Below are 19051 nucleotides of genomic sequence, written 5' to 3'. Positions count from 1 at the left end.
TACCGAGCCGGAAGGCTGGACTATTTGTTTTGGAGCCGGGCCCGGAGGCGGGGCGTCGGAAACGTCATCTTGGTGCTGACCTTGGCCAGAAGTGGTGCAGAAGCCTTGTGTTTTTGGGGGCAAGGGGTCTTCGGTACTCACATCAACTTGTCCCTGTGGCAGTTCTTCAGCGACAAGGTCTATCTCGAGCTCCGAGTCTTGTTTGGAAAAGGCTTCTCTGTCGCGGAAGCCTTGATGTCTTCTTGGCCAGTCTCTTCACTGAAGATGTCCGGTGTGTCTTCAATGCTTTGACGCTGCATCTCTCAACGTCGAGCCAGACGATCACGAAGAGTCTTCTTTGACTGGAAGACAATCAAACTTGTGATTGGAAGACAAGCACAAGTTGCACACTTTGTGTGATTCGATGCATGGATGCTTCGCGTGGCACAGAGGACACAATTTAAAACGGAGTCAGATCTATAGACGGAGATCTGACCGAGCGCGGTTAGGCCCCGGAAGCCGTCCACTAAACTTTCCAATGGAAGGTCAATTCAGACGTCGAAATGATATGCGGAGAAGTGGGAACGTATACGGAAACAATACCGTCGAGGGTAAAGAGGATTGTGCGTCAAGGGGAACACGAAGAACGGTTTTGTACCGGAGCGCAGCAATAGACGTCCGAACCCAAGGTGGAAAAAACAATCTAACAATGGAGTTGATGACCATGCGCACTATCACCGAAAGGAGAAGTCATCTTACCTCCTGACTATGAAAGACTTCTTCGATGAAAACAACTTGCAAACATCCAGACCCAACACTAGATGGCAGGAGTATGCAAAGCATGTGGATCTACCGCACACATGCCTCGAACATACTCTATTTTAACAGATTTTGTAAGGTTTCCAGACCTATTTTGGCATCAGTGTGAATGTCACAAACCAAGCAATAATGTTTCATGTGAGAAAGTGCCTTTTGCATGGTTAGCCCTCCACTTTTTTGTCTGGTTTTAATGGGTTTTCAATTGTAGTGACAGGGTCACTGCCAACCAGGTCCCCTGTGCCAGGGTTTCAGCCCCAAAACAAATCCCCAATTGGTACTTCTATCCCTGTAAGACCTTAGAAAATGGTACTCTAGGTACCTAGGGCCTTGGAGCTTAGAGGGTCACTTGGGACCCCCCTCACTGGGACCATGGCCTGCCCTTGCAGGTTGCATGCCCCTGTGAGGAAGAAAACAACAAGATCGACATGGCACCCAGCCTGGGTGCCATGCCAGCTAACACTGCCTGAAAGCATAGGTAAGTGACTCCTCTAGCAGGCATCACAGCCCTAACACAGGGTGCACAATACCATAGATGAGGGCACATCTGCATGAGCAGATATGCCTCAACATTATTGGGGTCCATTTCCTAATATTGTAAGTGTCAGTGAAGCCATAGAGTTTATGGGCTGGAAACTTGACAACTCGTGTTCCACAGCACCATGATGGATTCACTGAACACTGGAGTGTTTGCTACCAAACTACTCCTTTCAATAATTTGCAAAATACCCTATGCACACAACAGAGAAATTATGAAACAGTTGTGTCTGTGTGGACACATGTATGAACAGAAACAGAACAAACAGAATAGAAAGGGAATTCTTATATGGTATCACAACGGTTCAATTCTTTAATCTTTTAAAAACCAGCCAGCCGACACGTGTTTCGTCGCTTTTGGAAAAGTAATTCCGCAACTCTTCAGGGCTGCGATTCAAATGTGACTCTAAAAGGAGGTCGCTCTGCCGGTGATAATTCCGACCCGGCAGGGCCCGTAACCTAGCTCGTGTAGTCCAGGACTCCCTGGACTACACGAGCTAGGTTACGGGCTCTGCCGGGTCGGAATTATCACAGGCAGAGCGACCTCCTTTTAGAGTCACATTTAAATTCTATTCGGTTTGCTCTGTTTCTGTTCATACGTGTGTCCACACAGACACGACTGTTTCGTAATTTCTCTGTTGTGTGCATAGGGTATTTTGTATATAGATGACCTGTGTGTTAGTAGTTTTCTGACACACTCTTGAGTGGTTTGAGGGTCTTTTTCCGCTCACCCAGTTGCACCACATCAGAATTTTTGTCCTACACCTTTGTTGCGTCCACTTTTGGCAGAGCGCCCAGGTGATACTCTGAGATACAAAAAAACCCTTCCCTTGTTTGGTACTCCTTTCAATGAATTCACATTGAGGCCAGTGTGGGATTTATTCGACAATGTACCCAGAGGGCACCTCAGAAGCGCCCCCTGAAAACCTGCAACCCTGGTGAGGTCTCTGACCAGCTGTAGGCAGCCAGACACCACCAGACATGTTTCTGGAACCCTGGGTAGAAAGCCTCTGCTCTGTGGGTCCAGAAACAATGCACATCCTAGGCAGAGGTGTCACATCTCCTCCCCCAGGATGGGCTAGTATTTGAAGACAGGAGCTTCAAAGGCCTGCCGCCTTTGCAATGCGTCCCCCACCCTCTGCTGCTAGCAGCTGATGGCAGCCCCCGATTTACACCCACACTTTGGGCAGGAAAACCGGAAGGAAAACTTAAGAAGAGGAAAATGCTACTTACCAGTATGCATCTGTTCTTGGCATGGAGAGCTGCAGAGTTGTACACTAAGCATTAGATCGCCACCTGGTGTTGGGCTCGGATGATTGCAGGTTGTTGTCTTCTTGGAAGAAGTCTTTGTTAGTCCCGAGATAGGTGACTCCTCCCTTGGACAATACTGCGCATGGGGAATCAGCTCCATCCTTATAGATTGTTTTTCGCCATGATGGGAAATGATGGACTCAGTAGAAGTAAAGAACAAGCATTTACAATGCAATAGGTCTCGCAGCATTAAAGTTTGAGTTATTGGCATTGTGTATGACAATGCCAATAGTTAGAACTTTTCCAAATGTGACACCTATAGCATTTGTAATGCAATATGAGTTGTATGTACGTGACTTAGATGTATTGATATTACAAATGACAATGGCTGTGATGTGGTGGTGGTGGTCCCCCCAGAGTGATGTGGTGGTCCCCCCAGAGTGATGTGGTGGTGCCCCCTGAGTGATGTGGCGGTGCCCCGGAGTGATGTGGCGGTGCCCCGGAGTGATGTGGCGGTGCCCCCGAGTGATGTGGCGGTGCCCCCGAGTGATGTGGCGGTGCCCCCGAGTGATGTGGCGGTGCCCCCGAGTGATGTGGCGGTGCCCCCGAGTGATGTGGCGGTGCCCCCGAGTGATGTGGCGGTGCCCCCGAGTGATGTGGCGGTGCCCCCGAGTGATGTGGCGGTGCCCCCGAGTGATGTGGCGGTGCCCCCGAGTGATGTGGCGGTGCCCCCGAGTGATGTGGCGGTGCCCCCGAGTGATGTGGCGGTGCCCCCGAGTGATGTGGCGGTGCCCCCGAGTGATGTGGCGGTGCCCCCGAGTGATGTGGCGGTGCCCCCGAGTGATGTGGCGGTGCCCCCGAGTGATGTGGCGGTGCCCCCGAGTGATGTGGCGGTGCCCCCGAGTGATGTGGCGGTGCCCCCGAGTGATGTGGCGGTGCCCCCGAGTGATGTGGCGGTGCCCCTGAGTGATGTGGCGGTGCCCCTGAGTGATGTGGCGGTGCCCCTGAGTGATGTGGCGGTGCCCCTGAGTGATGTGGCGGTGCCCCTAAGTGATGTGGAGGTGCCCCTGAGTGATGTGGAGGTGCCCCTGAGTGATGTGGCGGTGTCCCTGGGTGATGTGGCGGTGTCCCTGAGTGATGTGGTGGTGTCCCTGGGTGATGTGGTGGTGTCCCTGGGTGATGTGGTGGTGTCCCTGAGTGCCTTATGTGAATCTATAGCATTGTGCGTTATTGTAGCAGATACGCAGAAAGGCTGCATGTTTGGTAGAGCAAGTGCTCATGCAGATCTGATTCGGCTAGGTTTAAATACCCACCTCTAGTCATACTAATAAGCCTACCCTGGAACGGCAAATAGATGGACTAGGACACAGGTCAGCACAACACAGATACAGCAAGCACGTTACTGAGACAGAGCTCACACTTTTAAGTAAAATATGAACACTTGAGTGACTGCCCTCTCTTTACCCACCCACACATTTCTAAAAGAGAAACCAAGCAAATACAAAGTAGAAGCAATGGGAGAGCTGTGTGTGAAGCTGGGAAGTCAACTGGTTTCCATGTACGTTTCGTCATAGAAACTAAACTCCAAACAAATGAAACAAAACTGTCACTTAGAGGGCCATTGAAACAACTGCATTGGCATAGGGGGTGGGGCCTTGCAGGAAAAAAGAACAAGGCAAGGAGCTGCCCCCAGCTCACTGTGAGGGAAGACAATGCCAGGTCTGGATAATGGTCTGTGCTTGTTTTTCTAACCACGTGCTGTGACAGACCACATGTTTACAATAGAGTAGGAGGTGGCATGGATAAAGCCCTGGCCGGCGCGATGCCAATAATAATATGGAATTTAGGGAGTTGTCCATGTCAGACTGTTAATAATTAAGAGGCCACAGTGTATTTCTAGAAGGCAACACAGTGGGCTCACTGCCACCCCGCTCGCTACTTAAATGTAGCTCCTGCTCAGCAAGCTTCGTGAAGTGGTCAATGCCGCGCTATAAAGGAAAGGCTAATGCTTTTTAGTGCGGTGATGCAGACACCACACTAAAATGCATAAGCCTATCACGTGATGCGTGGTAATTGGCAGGACTGTATATGCCGACCCGCCAATGGCACAAATCTCAAGACCTTAGATGATGCAAAACTTAGCGGACAACTTATGACGGATCAACTTCAAGATCCTTCTAGCACAGGGCTCAGCCAAATAGAAGAGTTCACTATCTCCAAAAAATGGTCTTGTACTTTATGCCACCTAGGGGATACGCAGCACTTGGGCAAAACATGGTTTTAGACACAAAGTCCATTGGAACCAGAAAACTGCATTATTTAAGGAAGCACCGCAGACTGGCTGAAAGAGCAGTCCTGCTTAAAGTCTGCAACTGAGCAGAGAAGGAAATGACTCCATTTTATTTTGTGTTTTTATATAATGCTGCAGACCATCTTGTGGTAGCCGCAGAGTGCCAAGCGGTGGGATGCTAAGTGGGTAGAAGGCAGTCAATCAACCAGTGAAACAAAAATAAACCTATCTGCTAGTTTCAATCCTTGTCCGGTTAGATGAGCTGCAATGTTAAAGCTTTAGCAGGTCACATAAGTCCTTTCTGACCTTGAGCTGAGGCACCTGTGGGTCTGTGGCATCGGACCGACAGGCTCTTTTAAGTACCATGAGCTATGTAAGAGAGACATATCGCTAGGTCCTCCATCTGGTGCTTGCAACAATTTACATAATGTCCTCCGTAAGCAGTTTGTGTGAAATGAATAAAAGCGTGCACTTATCGGGTCTAATTTTATGCAAACATCTGGATGAATTAACTGTTTTACTGCTCAATTTATTATAAATACAATTCCATGTGAATTCTACAATATTTGCGTCCCCAAGAGATAGAGGCTTATCTCAATAATGCCTTGTTTATATCTCCGAATAGGGCGCAGGGTACAGTCTCAAGGGCGTGTTTTCATTCTCTGGTTGAGAAATATTCAGCTCATTTAAGGATGGCTTATCTGTCTTTCTCAGTATTGGAATTCGAACATCTCCATTTTCGTTAAATGAGTAGAGAACTTGAAACAAACCACACAGAGCAAATCATTTTCCCAAATAGCCGGGTGGTTTACACCCGCCACATACACTATTAGGGACGCAAGTTATGTCCTAAAAGAGACAAAATAAGAGTTATTTATTTGTGTAATCACAATCTAAGTAGAAACTAACGAGCAGCAAGAGGTAGCCTTTGGTCACTGTTCATCAATCGCCGTTGGAAAATAGCTTCATTTTACACAAAGGGGGTGCAAACTCATTGCTACGTCTTCTCCTCTCCATCTCAAGAACGCCAGTTGTGTGTGGGCGGGGGGAGGAGGGCAGAGGGACTTCATCAGGTTTATGCAAATAAACACTGATAAATACTTTTTTCTTTGCATTTCTAGACTTCAGAAATATATATTGCTTCTCACGGAGTATGTTACAGGCCTTCCCCAGTCGCTCAAATGTGCTCATACAGGTCACAGCTAGAATGGTACAATCTGGTAGCATAAGAATTGTAATCGGAGCCAACCTGTTTTATTACAGGCAGAACGGAGTATAAACAGGCCAATCCAGCTAAAAAGGGGCTGCAGTCCGTTTACATAGAATAACCAGCTGCGCGACCGGCTCCGATCGCTTTCGCTTTCCCCACCGGAAGTCAGGCAATGTCGCCTGTGACGGGGGCGGGGCCGCGTCAGGACCGGAAGAGGAGGCATGCGTATCGCGGCCCGGGGCTCCTGTGAGCAGTGGAGAACCCCGGGCCCGCCAGCAGGAGGTTAGGCGACTGTTGCGGGTTTGCGGGGCTCCCTTCACCAAGAGGGAGCCCCGTGAAAGGAGCTGGCAAGAGCTGCAGCGGCGGAGTCCCCCGAGATTGCCCCGGTAAGTTAGAAAGGGCTGGGGGGTGCGGTGTGCGGTGTGCGGGGGGGGGGCGAGCAGCACTCGTGTGTCTGTGTGCGTGCGTATGTGTGTGGGGGAGGCTGTATGTGGGTGCGTGCGTGCATGCATGGGCGCTTCTGTGTGTGTGTGTGAGAGAATGCAGCGAGCGTTCGCGTGCGTGTGATCGTTTGAAATCGCCTCCAAGGCGATGCGCGCGGCCAGCAGTGTCTCCTGGAAAGGAGACACGGCAACAATAGGCTGTCGGCGGACACGCGCTTCCGCGCGTGCAGCCGAGACCTAAAAAAGGGATGTCCATGTGTGTGCATCTAAGTAAGATGAAAACTGGAACGGATACATGTCCCGGGGAGGCGTGAGGGCGTGTACAACTCTGCAGCTCTACATGCCAAGAACAGATGCATACTGGTAAGTAGCATTTTCCGTTCGAGGCATATGAGCTGCAGATTGTACACTTAGCATCGATTGTGCAGCAGTGTCTCCCCTAGTGGTGGTCGCTTGTATCCGTTGCAAAGGTTTGAAATAGAGTTATAAGGACAGCTTGGCCTACTGCAGCTTGCTGCTTGGCTTGCACATCAACACAATAGTGTTTAGTGAAGGTGTGTGGTGTAGACCATGTTGCTGCTTTATGTATGTCCTCTAGGGGTATGTTTCCTAAGAAAGCCATAGAGGCTCCTAGTTTGCGAGTGGAGTGCGCTCTAGGAGGAACTGTTAATGTACGTTTAGCTTTTATATAGCATATTTGTATACACTTTACAATCCACCTCGCAATCCCGCCTTGGGATTGCCTTTGAGTGGAGGAGAGAAAGCGACAAACAGTTGTTTTGTCTTCAGAAAGGATTTAGTTCTATCTATATAGTAAAAGAGAGCTCTCTTAACATCTAATGTGTGTAAAGCTCTTTCCGCTACAGAGTCTGGGTTTTAGAAAAACACCGGTAACTCTAGGGACTGGTTTAGGTGAAAAGGAGTGATGACTTTTGGAGGAAATTTTGGATTAGATCTAAGAATAACTTTGTTAGGATGTATTTGAAAAATGGTTCTTGTATAGTGAAAGCTTGTATCTCATTTACTCTTCTGAGAGAGGTAATGGCAACGAGGATGGCAGTTTTCCATGTTAGGAACTGCAGTTCACATTCATGTAGAACCTCGAAAGGGGGTCCCATGAGTCTTGTAAGGACAATATTTAAGTTCCTCACAGGGGATGGTGGTAACCTGGGTGGGAATATTCTTTTTAGTCCTTCCATAAACGCTTTAATTGCAGGAACTCTGAAGAGAGAAATATGTTGCCTGTTTTGTAAATAGGCTGCAATTGCTGCAAGGTGCAGGCGTATGGAAGAGTATGCCAAATTAGACCTTTGTAGATGTAAAAGGTAACAAATTATATTTTGGATGGAAGCATCCAGGGGATCAATTTGATTATTTTTGCAATATATTGCAAATCTTTTCCATTTAGCGGCGTAACACGCTCTGGTAGTCGGTTTACTAGCCTCTTTAATAATGTTCATACAGTCTGGTGGTAGGTTTAGATACCCAAACTCTAAGACTTCAGGAGCCAGATCGCTAAATTCAGTTGGTTCGGGTCTGGGTGTCTGATTTCTCCATGCTTGTGTGTTAACAGGGATGGAGTTAGTTGTAACTTTTGGTGCGGAACTAGAGATAGTTCTAACAGCGTGGTGAACCATGGTTGTCGTGCCCATGTGGGAGCCACCAGGATCAGTTTGAGAGACTGTTGTCTGAGCTTGCGCACCACCAATGGAATCAGTGGGAGAGGCGGAAAAGCGTACGCAAATCTGCCTGACCAGTTCATCCATATCGCATTGCCTTCAGACAGTGGGTGCGGAAACCTGGCGGCGAAGGCTGGGCATTTTGCATTTTCGTGGGTGGCAAACTGATCTATGTGTGGATGACCCCACCTTTGGAAGAATGGCTGAAGAACTTGTGGATGTAGTTCCCATTCGTGAATCTGTTGTGACTGCCGACTTAATAGATCTGCTATCTGATTGAGAACCCCTGGAAGGTGTTCCGCTAACAGATGTATGTTTTGAGGAATGGCCCATTTCCAAATGTTCTGTGCAAGCTGGTAGAGTTGCAGAGAGTGCGTCCCCCCCTGTTTTTGTATATAGTACATGGCTGTCATATTGTCCGTCCGGATTAGGACAGCTTTGTTTTGTACTTGAAGTTGAAAAGTCTTGAGTGCTAAGAATATTGCTAGCAGTTCTAGATGGTTGATATGGAACCGTTTTTGTTGATTGTTCCATTGACCCGGGTTGTGTGATGTAAGAGATGGGCTCCCCATCCTGTGAGGGATGCGTCTGTTGTGAGCACTACTTGTGGAACAGGCTTGAGGAACGGCCGCCTTTTGTCAAGTTTTTGGTGTTCCACCACTGCAGAGAGCGATGTGTGTGGCTGTCCACCAACACCAGGTCTCTTAGTTGACCTTGAGCTTGGTTCCACTGTTGTGCTAAGCACTCCTGTAATGGGTGCATTTGCAATCTTGCGTGTAGTACTAGGAAGATGCAAGATGCCAGATGCCATCATGCCTATTAGCCTCATGAACACCCTGGCTTGCAGAGAATGTTGGTGTTGAAAGGCGGTGACTAAGGCTTGAATGCTCTGTATCCTGGCTGGACTGGGATATGCTAGGGCTGTAGACGTGTCTGTTGTAGCTCCTAGGTACTGGTGGACATGCGAAGGCTGCAGGTGCGACTTGGTGTAGTTTATCGTAAACCCTAAGTTGGGCAACGTTTGAATTGTCTGATGTGTGTGTTGGACACACTGATTGAATGACTTGGCTTTTATGAGCCAATCGTCTAGATAAGGGAAGACATGTATTTGTTGTATCCTGGGGTGTGCTGCTACCACTGCTAGGCACTTTGTGAATACTGGCGGTGCTGTTGTCATTCCGAATGGAAGGACTTTGAACTGATAGTGTTGTCCTTCTAGGACAAACCTTAGATACTTTCTGTGAGCAGGATGTATGGGGATATGGAAGTAGGCGTCCTTTAGATCTAGTGTTGTAAGGAAATCGCCTTGTTTCAGCAGTGGAAGCACTTGTTGTAGAGTGATCATATGAAAATGATCTGATTATATGTAATGGCTGAGGGGCCTGAGGTCGAGAATGGGCCTTAGTGTCCCGTCCTTCTTGGGAATTAGAAAGTACAGCGAATAAACCCCTGTTACTTGTTTTTGTAAAGGAACTATTTGAATAGCGTCTTTTTGTGGAAGTGATAGAACTTCTTGTTGGAGCAGAGTTAGATGGTCTGTAGACATTGGACGCTGCATGGGAGGTATGTGTGGAGGGGTTGCTGTGAGTTCTAGGCAGTAGCCATGTTGGATAATCTGTTTTACCCACTTGTCTGTTGTAATGGAGTTCCAGACAGGCAGGAACTGTGTTAGTGTGCCCCCTACAGGAGTGGAATGATGTGGGGGGAGCGGAGGAAGTCATTGTTTAGTGGTGGAAGAGGATCGATTGTTGTTACCGCGACCTCTTCTTTTGGTATTATTGCCTCTGTATCCTCCTCTTTAATATCCCTTGTTAGAGGATGTTTGTGACTTGAAAGATGTGGTAGTGTCTGCTCCAGTTTGTTTGGAGCCTCCTCTGTAGAAGGAGCGACGAAAGGAGCCTCTAGCTTGTGTGGACTGTAAAGCACCCATAGACTTGGCAGTGTCCATGTATTTTTTCATTTTTTCTAGTTTAGGGTCTACTTCTGGGCCAAATAATTGGTTCTGATTAAATTGCTGGTTTAAAATGGTGGTTTGCGCTTCTTGTTTAAACCCTGAAATGCGTAACCATGTACGTCTTCTAAGTAGGACACTGGTATTTACAGCTCTAGATGCTGTGTCTGCAACATCTAGTGCGCATTTTATTGAGGCATTGGATATTAACTTGCCTTCTTGTATGAGGTCAGTAACTTGATCTTTATACTGATCTCGTAGGTGCTCAAGTAGTTTCTCCAATTGATCATAATGCGCTCTATCGTAACGAGAGAGGAGGGCTTGTGTATTTGCTATGCGCCATATGTTTGAAGCCTGCGCAGCTATTCTTTTACCCGACGCATCAATTACTTTGGATTCCTTGTCAGGTGGGGGTGCTTCGCCAGAAGTTTGAGAATTAGCCCTCTTCCTAGCATTGGACACAACTAATGAGTCTAGTGGTAGGTGTCCTTTAATATAGACTGGTTCTGAGGGTGCGTGTCTATATTTTTCTCAATTCTGGGGTTAATTATTCTAGTGCGTACATGGTCTTTAAATACCTCTGGAGCATGTTTGATTACCGCTTTAATCATAGGGAGAATTTGAGCAGACCGCTGGGACTGCTCAAAGGTATCTAAGAGAAAATCTTCCTCAATGTCATCTGAATGCATGGGGACTCCATGGTATACAGCAGCTCTGTTTAACAGATGACCAAAACCAATGGTATCCTCTGGAGGGGAAGGTTTTGATGGGTATGATTGTGGCTCAGGAATGTCAGGCACGTTTTGGGGGTTTGTAAAGTCCCATATAGACACATGTTTTGTGTTTGGAAAGTTCCACCACACCCTCCTGTACAAGGTATGAACCAGGTTCTTCTATATCTTCCCCTCCACCCAAATCATATTAATCATCATTGTGTTGAGGCGAATGTGATGAAAATGGAGAATGGACAGGAGAGATTTGAGGTGATATGCGAGGAGAAACAGGAGAAGAGGGAGGTATAGGAGAGGAAGGGTGCATAGGAGAGGTTGCACAGTCCTTTTTCTTAGCAGGAACCACAGGTGTGGGTGGTGTATCTGCTGGTCTCTTCTTGAGAGGCGTAGTGCCTACATGACCTGTGTTTGGGTCTATGTATATCTTCTTTTGTCGAGGATCTGGTCGAAAAAGTTCTTCCTCCTGTACAACCTTCTTGGGCGTCGATTTTTTCGGTGCCGGCGGAGGTTGTTTGGTTTCTTTAGCCTTGATAGGTGTTATAACGTCCCGTGAAGTAGTTTTCGGTGCAGAGGGTGTCGTTTTCGGCTTTGTAGGCATGTTCGAGGATTTGGGCACCTCGGAATCATGCTTTGTGGTTTTCGGCACTGAAGGTGTAGAAGTGGACGGCTTCGGAGCCGGTGCTTCTTTTGGTTTCTGTACCGGAACAGTGTTCGGTTTCGGTGTCAATACTATTTTTATCTTCGGAGCCGCAGGGTGTTTAGGCTTGGGTGCCGAGGCATCTTTATTTTTCGGTGCCGATGGAAGAGGCTTGCTCGGTGTCGAGGCACTGGAAGGCGTAGTTAATTTCTTCAGAGCCGAGCTCGAAGGCGGGGCTTTCTAAGTAGGTGTTCGGTCTCGACTGGGCCCCTTGGGCGGAGTGCTCACCTTTGCCTTCTGTTTGGGCAGTGTATGCAGTGCAGGGCAGTAGTACTCACGCGCTGACCTGATGGAATGGAGTCATCTGAGGCGATTGCCTCTGATACGATCTGGAGATCAGGTGAGTCTTCTTCGGGAACAAGCGGAACCTCTTCATCGAAGATATCTTCCGGTGCTGGAGCTGATCTCTTCATCTCGTGTCGACGAGCCCTCCGATCCCAGATAGTTTTCTTCGATCGGAAGGATGCACAAGCTGTGCAGGTCGACTCGTGGTGTTCCGGCGATAGACAGAGGTTACAGACCTCGTGGTGGTCACTATGTGGAAACTTTGCTTGACATACCGGGCATCTTTTGAACTGAGTTCTTTCCATGTGGTGTAGGCCGCATGGCTTCTATAGGCCTAACGGCCCACTTCGATGACCGGAATGGAAACGATGGCGTCGAAAAGTCTGGTGGTCGATGTCGAAGGTAGTTTGTAGAAGTCTGAGGAAGTTCTGCGCTTCGAAATTGCAGAAAAGTCGTTTTCTAGCCGGAGCGGAGAAACTTTCATCCGAACCCAGTGGCGGAAAAAAACAATCTAAGGATGGAGCCGATGCCCATGCGCAGTATTGTCCAAGGGAGGAGTCACCTATCTCGGGACTAACAAAGACTTCTTCCAAGAAGACAACAACCTGCAATCATCCGAGCCCTACACCAGGTGGCGATCTAATGCTAAGTGTACAATCTGCAGCTCATATGCCTCGAACATAGGTGTGCCCACCTCTGTCAACTCCAACCCAAAAGTGGGGGAGGCGAGGCACATCATTTAGTCCCCGCCGTCTTGAAGATGGGGAGACCCCTCCAATCAGGGCTAGGTCTATACCCGTCTTCCACAGAAGGGTTGCATAACAGAGGGTGAAGTCACCACATATAAGGTGCCCATTTGCCGTACCTGCTATTCCCTCAAGACGCTTCCCCAGACCTGGAAACTAGATCTTCAACGACCTACGAAGAAAGAAGACAACCCTGCAGAGAAGACTGAAGACGACTGCCTGGGCCCAAGCCTTACCGGCGTCCAACTTTGACGACCCTGTGACCTGTCTTGCAGACAGCGACCTCTGAAATCCTTCAACAAAGGCTCCGATCTACTGTAGACACCTGTCCAGAAGAAAACAACAACAAAGACTTCGGACACAGGCATCTGCGACTCATGCCCCACTCTGCACCAGACGCCCACGGCCCACAGCCTGAGACTAAGTGGCCAAACTGCCCAGTGAAGTCTCCCCAGTGACCAGGACTCTAAATCCAGCATTGGCCGACTTCTCTTGACCCCAACAACAGCACCTGCAGAGCACATATAAAAGGTCCCCCCATAGCGACCAGCCCAGTAAGATTGTCAACATCAAAAAGGCACCCTGACTCCCGGAGCTCCCGGGCTTTGGTGTGCTCAACCAGCAGTGCCCCTGTGACCCCCAACACCCCAACTTATCTGTGCTCTCGCTGGTGTTCTGTCTGGACCCTCAGCTTCAATGCCTGCAGCCTGTTTCCAAAAAGAAATCCCATACGATTGCACTGGGCGCCCGACTCTGTGCTTGCATTCTGCACCCCTGTGCCACTGGTGGTGTATATATGGCGCTGCTTTGTGTGTCCCCTGTGCAGGACCTAACACCTAAAGCTTGGCCCCTGCATTCTTTCCACTTACCTGCAAGCAGCGAGGCTCCAAGGATCCCCAGTCTCCATTGAAACGCATTAGGCCGCTCTGTGTCGCTGATGGTGCAGTGTTGGGACTTACCTACTCCTTGCCCACTAGAACTGTAAGTTGCATACTTACTTGGTTAACCGCAAAACGGTTTCCCCCATAGGAGACCATTGAATTGTTCTGAAAATATCATACTTACCTTATTACGAAGATCTTGGACTTAAAATAAAGTACATACAAAATCTAATTTTCTAAAATTGGTCAGGATCTCCTTCTCGAGTGAAGTGTCCATTATTGATCAAAGTTGTACAATAAATGTCTTGCACTACTCTGTGTTAGGCCTAAGGCTGCTCGCCTACACTACCACCAATAGAACACTTTTGGTTTTACATTGAGCCCTGTATACTTCTGGGGAACCCCTGGACTATGTGCACGGTATTACCACCTAGTGGCAATTTCATATACAGAGCTAGCTTTCTACAATCAGTGAATGTGTGAAGCGACTTGCAAGTAGCTACATTACATGTCAGCTAAGGGTAATTTTTTTTAGCTACGCAGTAGTAGCTGCTATTCCTCTGGTAAAGTGTACTCTAGGTTTACTATATAAATGTCTGTTTGCTGATTGGTTGCATAACATGATACAAGAAACTATTCACCTAGCTATCGATTGTATGTGGAATACCCAGCAATATTTGGCCATTACGAATAAATAGAGGAGTTTTTATTCTCAGAAATGTTGTCTTGTCTAGATAAAAATGTAGGACCCCTTTAACGTCTAGAGAGCGAAGTGCATGATCTGATGCCATTGAAGGTTTAGGGAAGAATGAAGGAAAAGTAATAGTATGATTCGCATGAAAACCAAAAATAATTAGAGAGGAATGACAGATGAATTAATTACCACTGTTGTTGTGGAAAATAATGTACTTTTTTTTTTGCAGATCAGGCCTGCATCTCGTTTACTCTTGTAGCTGAAGTAATAGCTATCAAGAAGGCGTTCTTCCATGAAAAACGCTGCAATGTAAATTTGTGTATAGATTTGAATGGTGAATCTATAAAATTGTAAAGTACTGCAGTTAGCTCCCAAAGTGGAGAAGGTTGTCTATTTGGAGAAAACAAAACACTAAATCCTTCCAAAAATTGTTTGGGGACTGGAATTTTGAAAATCAATAATTGGTTTAGAGACTTTCTGTATGCTGCAATGGCTGCCAGATTAATTTTTATAAATGAAAACTGAATGTTAGATATAGCCAAATGTAGCACACGCTATAGAATGACTTGTTCTTGACATGTGATTGGGTCATTTCCTTTTTGTGGACACCCTATACAAAATATTTTCCACTTTAGTACATAGCATGTCCTTGTAAAGCAATGCCTTGCCTGTTTTTGGATCTCCATACAAGCTGGAAGTAGATTCAGGTGTCCATATTGTGTGACCTTAGAAGCATTGCAGCCACATTTAATGATCCAAGAGTCAGGTGTTGAATTTATCTCTGGATTCCTGTTAGCATGTCTTGTCTGTAGGGCAGAATCTTGTTGGTTTTATGGACAAGTGTAGGAAGTCCAGGTACCACCAGTGCGCCTTTGTCAGTCTGGAGCTATCAGTATCATTTTTGTTGGGACCTTCAAAGTTTCAATATCACTGATGGCATCGGTGGAAAAGAGTAATGGCCACAACTATTCAACAAAAGGGGACTGCATGATCGTTGATACTTCCAGAAATGGGAAGAAAGCTTTCAGAGCTAAATGTGGAGCTCCCAGTTCAAGGTGATTTAAGTGGTACTGGTTTCTCTTCTTCAGCAGTCACTCAACTGTTAGATCTTGTAGGAAGGGGTGGGAGCACTCTACTTCACCTCCCAGCACAGTTCGCCCCTTAGCAATATGGTAAATGCAGTTCATGGTACATGCTTACTTGAAATTGTACTGGAGTATTCCACCCAAGTTGGTGCAGGTTAGTGCTGTAAATCTCTACAGACATGTTTCTGGATATTATCAGACATCAGTAGAGATAAAAACGAATTTAATCTGGGGTTGCTGAGCAGGCTGCCACAATCCTTTAAGGTCTCAGTATCTCTCACAGGCGCACAGGTGCATTTCCACAAGCTAGTCTGCTCAATGGCTCACAGGAGCCTTTTCAAACAGGAAGGGGTGGGAGCACACTGCTTCACCTCCCAGCACAGTTTGCCCCTTAGCATTATGGTAAATGCAGTTCATGGTACACGCTTACTTGAAATTTTACTGGAGTATTCCACCCAAGATGGTGCAGGTTAGTTTTGTATATCTCTAGACACGTGTTTCTGGATATTATCCGTCATCAGGAGAGATGAAAACAAATTTAATCTGGGGTTGCTGAGCAGGCTGCCACTTTGGTGAAATACTCCAGTGACATTTGAAATAAGCCTGTACCATGAACTGCATTGACCAGAATGCTAAGGGGCAAACTGTGCTGTGAAGTGAAGCAGTGTGCTCCCACCCGTTCCTGTTTGAAAAGGCTCCCTTGAGCCATTGAGCTGACAAGTTTGTGGAGATGCACTTGTGAGAGGTACCGAGACCTGAAAAGATTGTGTCAGCCTGCTCAGCACCTCTAAATAAAATTCGTTTTTTTATCTGTACTGATGACGGATGATATCCAGAAACACGTGTTTACAAATTTACAGCACTAACCTGCACCAACTTTGGTGAAATACTCCAGTGAAATTTGAAATAAGCATGTACCATGAACTGCATTGACCAGAATGCTGAGGGGCAAACTGTGCTGGGAGGTGAAGCAGTGTGCTCCCACCCCTTCCTGTTAGATCTTGTAGGTAAGCTAACACTACCGCAAGGGAAACATCAGTTACCAATACTTCAGAAGGAAGCTGTTTTTGCACTTGCAAGTTTATACTGACTTTGTAGCACCAACTATGTGATAGCCTAGCTGCTATCATCAGAGCTGCTTCCTTTCATCACTTTTGCGCTTCCATTCTGCAGAATGTATGCACATGATACAGGGTGCAAATAAAAATTAACATAACAATAAACAGCTATTTCATAAAAGACGGACTGGTAAAGTACGATACAATACAGGACGTTAAAATAATATCCACCTTACCATTTAAGTTCTTTAAAGCTCTTTCTGCATCTTTTCTGTTCATAAATGCAACAAAGCCACAATTTCTTTCCCTGGCTCTTTCTTCATCTGTTCTTGGCCACATTATTTTGACACTGGCTAAGGGGCCAAATCGTCCAAATTCTTGACATAACATCTCTTCATTCATCTGCAAAAGAAAACAATTATTATGATGTGCACAGTTATAAGCTCCCTCCCTGCCAAATGACAAAAGTTGTAGAACAAACCAGCCTTTCCCAAAATGTGGGTCTCCAACCATTGGTTGGTCAAGAGACGATTTTAGGTGGAATGCGAAAATCAAAGCAATAAATAAAGATGCCCTTAAATTTTGTATTTATCTCGTCACATTTGCTGCGCTTGAAAGACAGAGGTCAAATGTCAGGGTATGTCTTCTGACAATTGCTGCTTATTTCTTTAACATGGGGATTGAAGTTTACAAAATTCTCTCACTTTGCAGTCAGAGAAAGTAAAGTCAATTATATGACAAAATTCCTCGGGTATAGCGAGTGTAAAAGGAAAGACTATAGGGATGTCCTTTTTTTGTAACACACAACAAAATATAAATACCTGTAAATGAACTGTACACATTCAGCTTCTCGGTAAGCAAAAATGAAGCACATTTTTAGGTATTCCTGAAGTGTGATGGAAAGAAAGACTTTAATAGGATCCCTGCAAACCAAAACACTTTACTTTGTGATGCACAAATTATAAATATTTACTGAAACCAGATTTCCACACATTATAATTTGTGTGCAATATAGTTTTATCAGAAAAACTACATTGCGTCTGTGCAAATTTAGTGGCCTTTCCAATGGAAAACGTGATGTCTGTAAATGACTATTACTACACAATGCTTTCATAAAAAACAAAGTCTATTAAAGAAAGGTGGATCTTCAAACTTTGTTGTTCAAAAATGTAAGTTTGTGGTTTTAAAAAGTTTGGTAAGCACTGGACAAAGTTGATCTCAACAAGCATTAGCAAAGCCAAAAGGTTTCACCCATGCAAAACCTATTTGCTTTGCCAATGCTTTTATACATGTTACAGAGCAGTTGAGCGACTGTGCAACATAGCTTAAAGTAAAAACCAATTGGCGTGGTTAATGATAGTCTCTTCTTTTTTACATTCTGCCTAAGCTACAATAAATGCAGGTTTCATGTCCGTCCCTAGCTCCCTTTGAAAAGATTTGGGCAACAGATATTTCCCTTAGTGGGTAAAGCTTAGGGTGTTTTTGTCTGCCAGCCCAGCTGCACATAAGCCTTACTTGGGCATAAATGGCCTTGCTTGTAGGCAAAAGTAAAGGATGGGGGCTTTTATAGTAAGAGGGGCACTGCGTGAGTCAGATGCAGAAAAAGATATAATCTATTCTTTGCACAGCTTGGTAAGCTGAAACAACGAGTGATGAGTGGAACAAAATGATTTGTTATTCACAGCTTCTTAGTGGACGTTTCAAATTACCCCTGTTTAAGCTGCTTTATATCCCACTCCCTTCCAACCCCAAAGATAGTGACAACAGAAAGTAGTGCAAGACAAACAGAAGGGAGGTATTAGTAGTCCTGTGGCAGAACAAACTCGCTGAGCATTCTGAAGTCACTCTCTTGAGGCTGGTAGAATGTGATACTGCTGGTAATTTGAAAACAAAAGGCATGTTAAGGTCTAAAACAGATACATTCAGATTGTTTCTTCATTGCTTGACATTTATTCTTGTGGGCTTTGTCAAGCTGCCTAGGCCTGATCTCTTACTTTCTCTTGTTTTACACCAAATGCACCAAGAAGCATACTCTAGTGGCCATACAATCTTCCTTCAGAAACCTCATGATAGGTTTGTGTGCCAGTCCGAGAGATGAAAAGGCAGCAGTTCAAGGCCATAGTAAAAGGTCAACGCAGACTAAGGGGTCAGCAGTGCACTGGGACTAAGGGGGCAGCAGTGCAGTCGTTTTTTGCTGTAGAGAACAAGGCCTCCAAGGATTTGTTTAAAATACATTTTAGAAGATTCCATCCTGTAAAAAAAACAGCCATTCACTTGTAGGAGCAAACAGTCTGGTGTACAAAGCAGCTGATGAAACAATGTTAAATCTTTAGAACAGGAGTTGCACTGTGAAGGCGGAGGCAAGGCAGCTGAGTCGCGAGGCAAGGCAACAGATGCACCGTGAGGATGGAGCTGAGATGCAATGGAAGGACATGCCGACAGGCAGGAGGCGCTGAGACGCACCATGAGGACGGCTTACGAGCTGGAGGGGGTGCCAGAGGAGCACCTGAGAAGAAGCACACTTGAGGGGAGTGGGTGTGCAAGATTGGGCTTGGTGGGAAGTGCTGCCACGTCTGTGGCCCTTTTGGGGCAATAATGTATTTATTTATATATTTGTTGAACGTGCCACAGAGGTAAGTAGGAAGGCCCAGAGGCAAGCAGCCCAAATTCAGGGACCTACAGCCCTCGACGCTGCAAGGCTGTGAGGTGTGACATAAG

General features: G+C 46.4%; 1 protein-coding gene across 3 annotated transcripts in view; it reads right to left on the bottom strand.

Moving 5' to 3' along the window:
* U2SURP (U2 snRNP associated SURP domain containing) overlaps positions 1-19051 on the bottom strand; it is an 878864-nt gene that overhangs the window by 649643 nt on the left and 210170 nt on the right. For all 3 annotated transcript variants that reach the window (XM_078666425.1, XM_078666427.1, XM_078666426.1), the window contains one exon: positions 16570-16735. In XM_078666425.1, coding sequence (XP_078522551.1) covers positions 16570-16735 — 166 coding nt within the window. The remainder of the gene's footprint in view (positions 1-16569; positions 16736-19051) is intronic.

The sequence above is a fragment of the Lissotriton helveticus genome, chromosome 11 (assembly GCF_964261635.1).
Source record: "Lissotriton helveticus chromosome 11, aLisHel1.1, whole genome shotgun sequence".
Classification (NCBI taxonomy): domain Eukaryota; kingdom Metazoa; phylum Chordata; class Amphibia; order Caudata; family Salamandridae; genus Lissotriton; species Lissotriton helveticus.
Note: the sequence above shows the minus strand (reverse complement) of the source record. Positions and strands in the feature narration are given on the sequence as shown.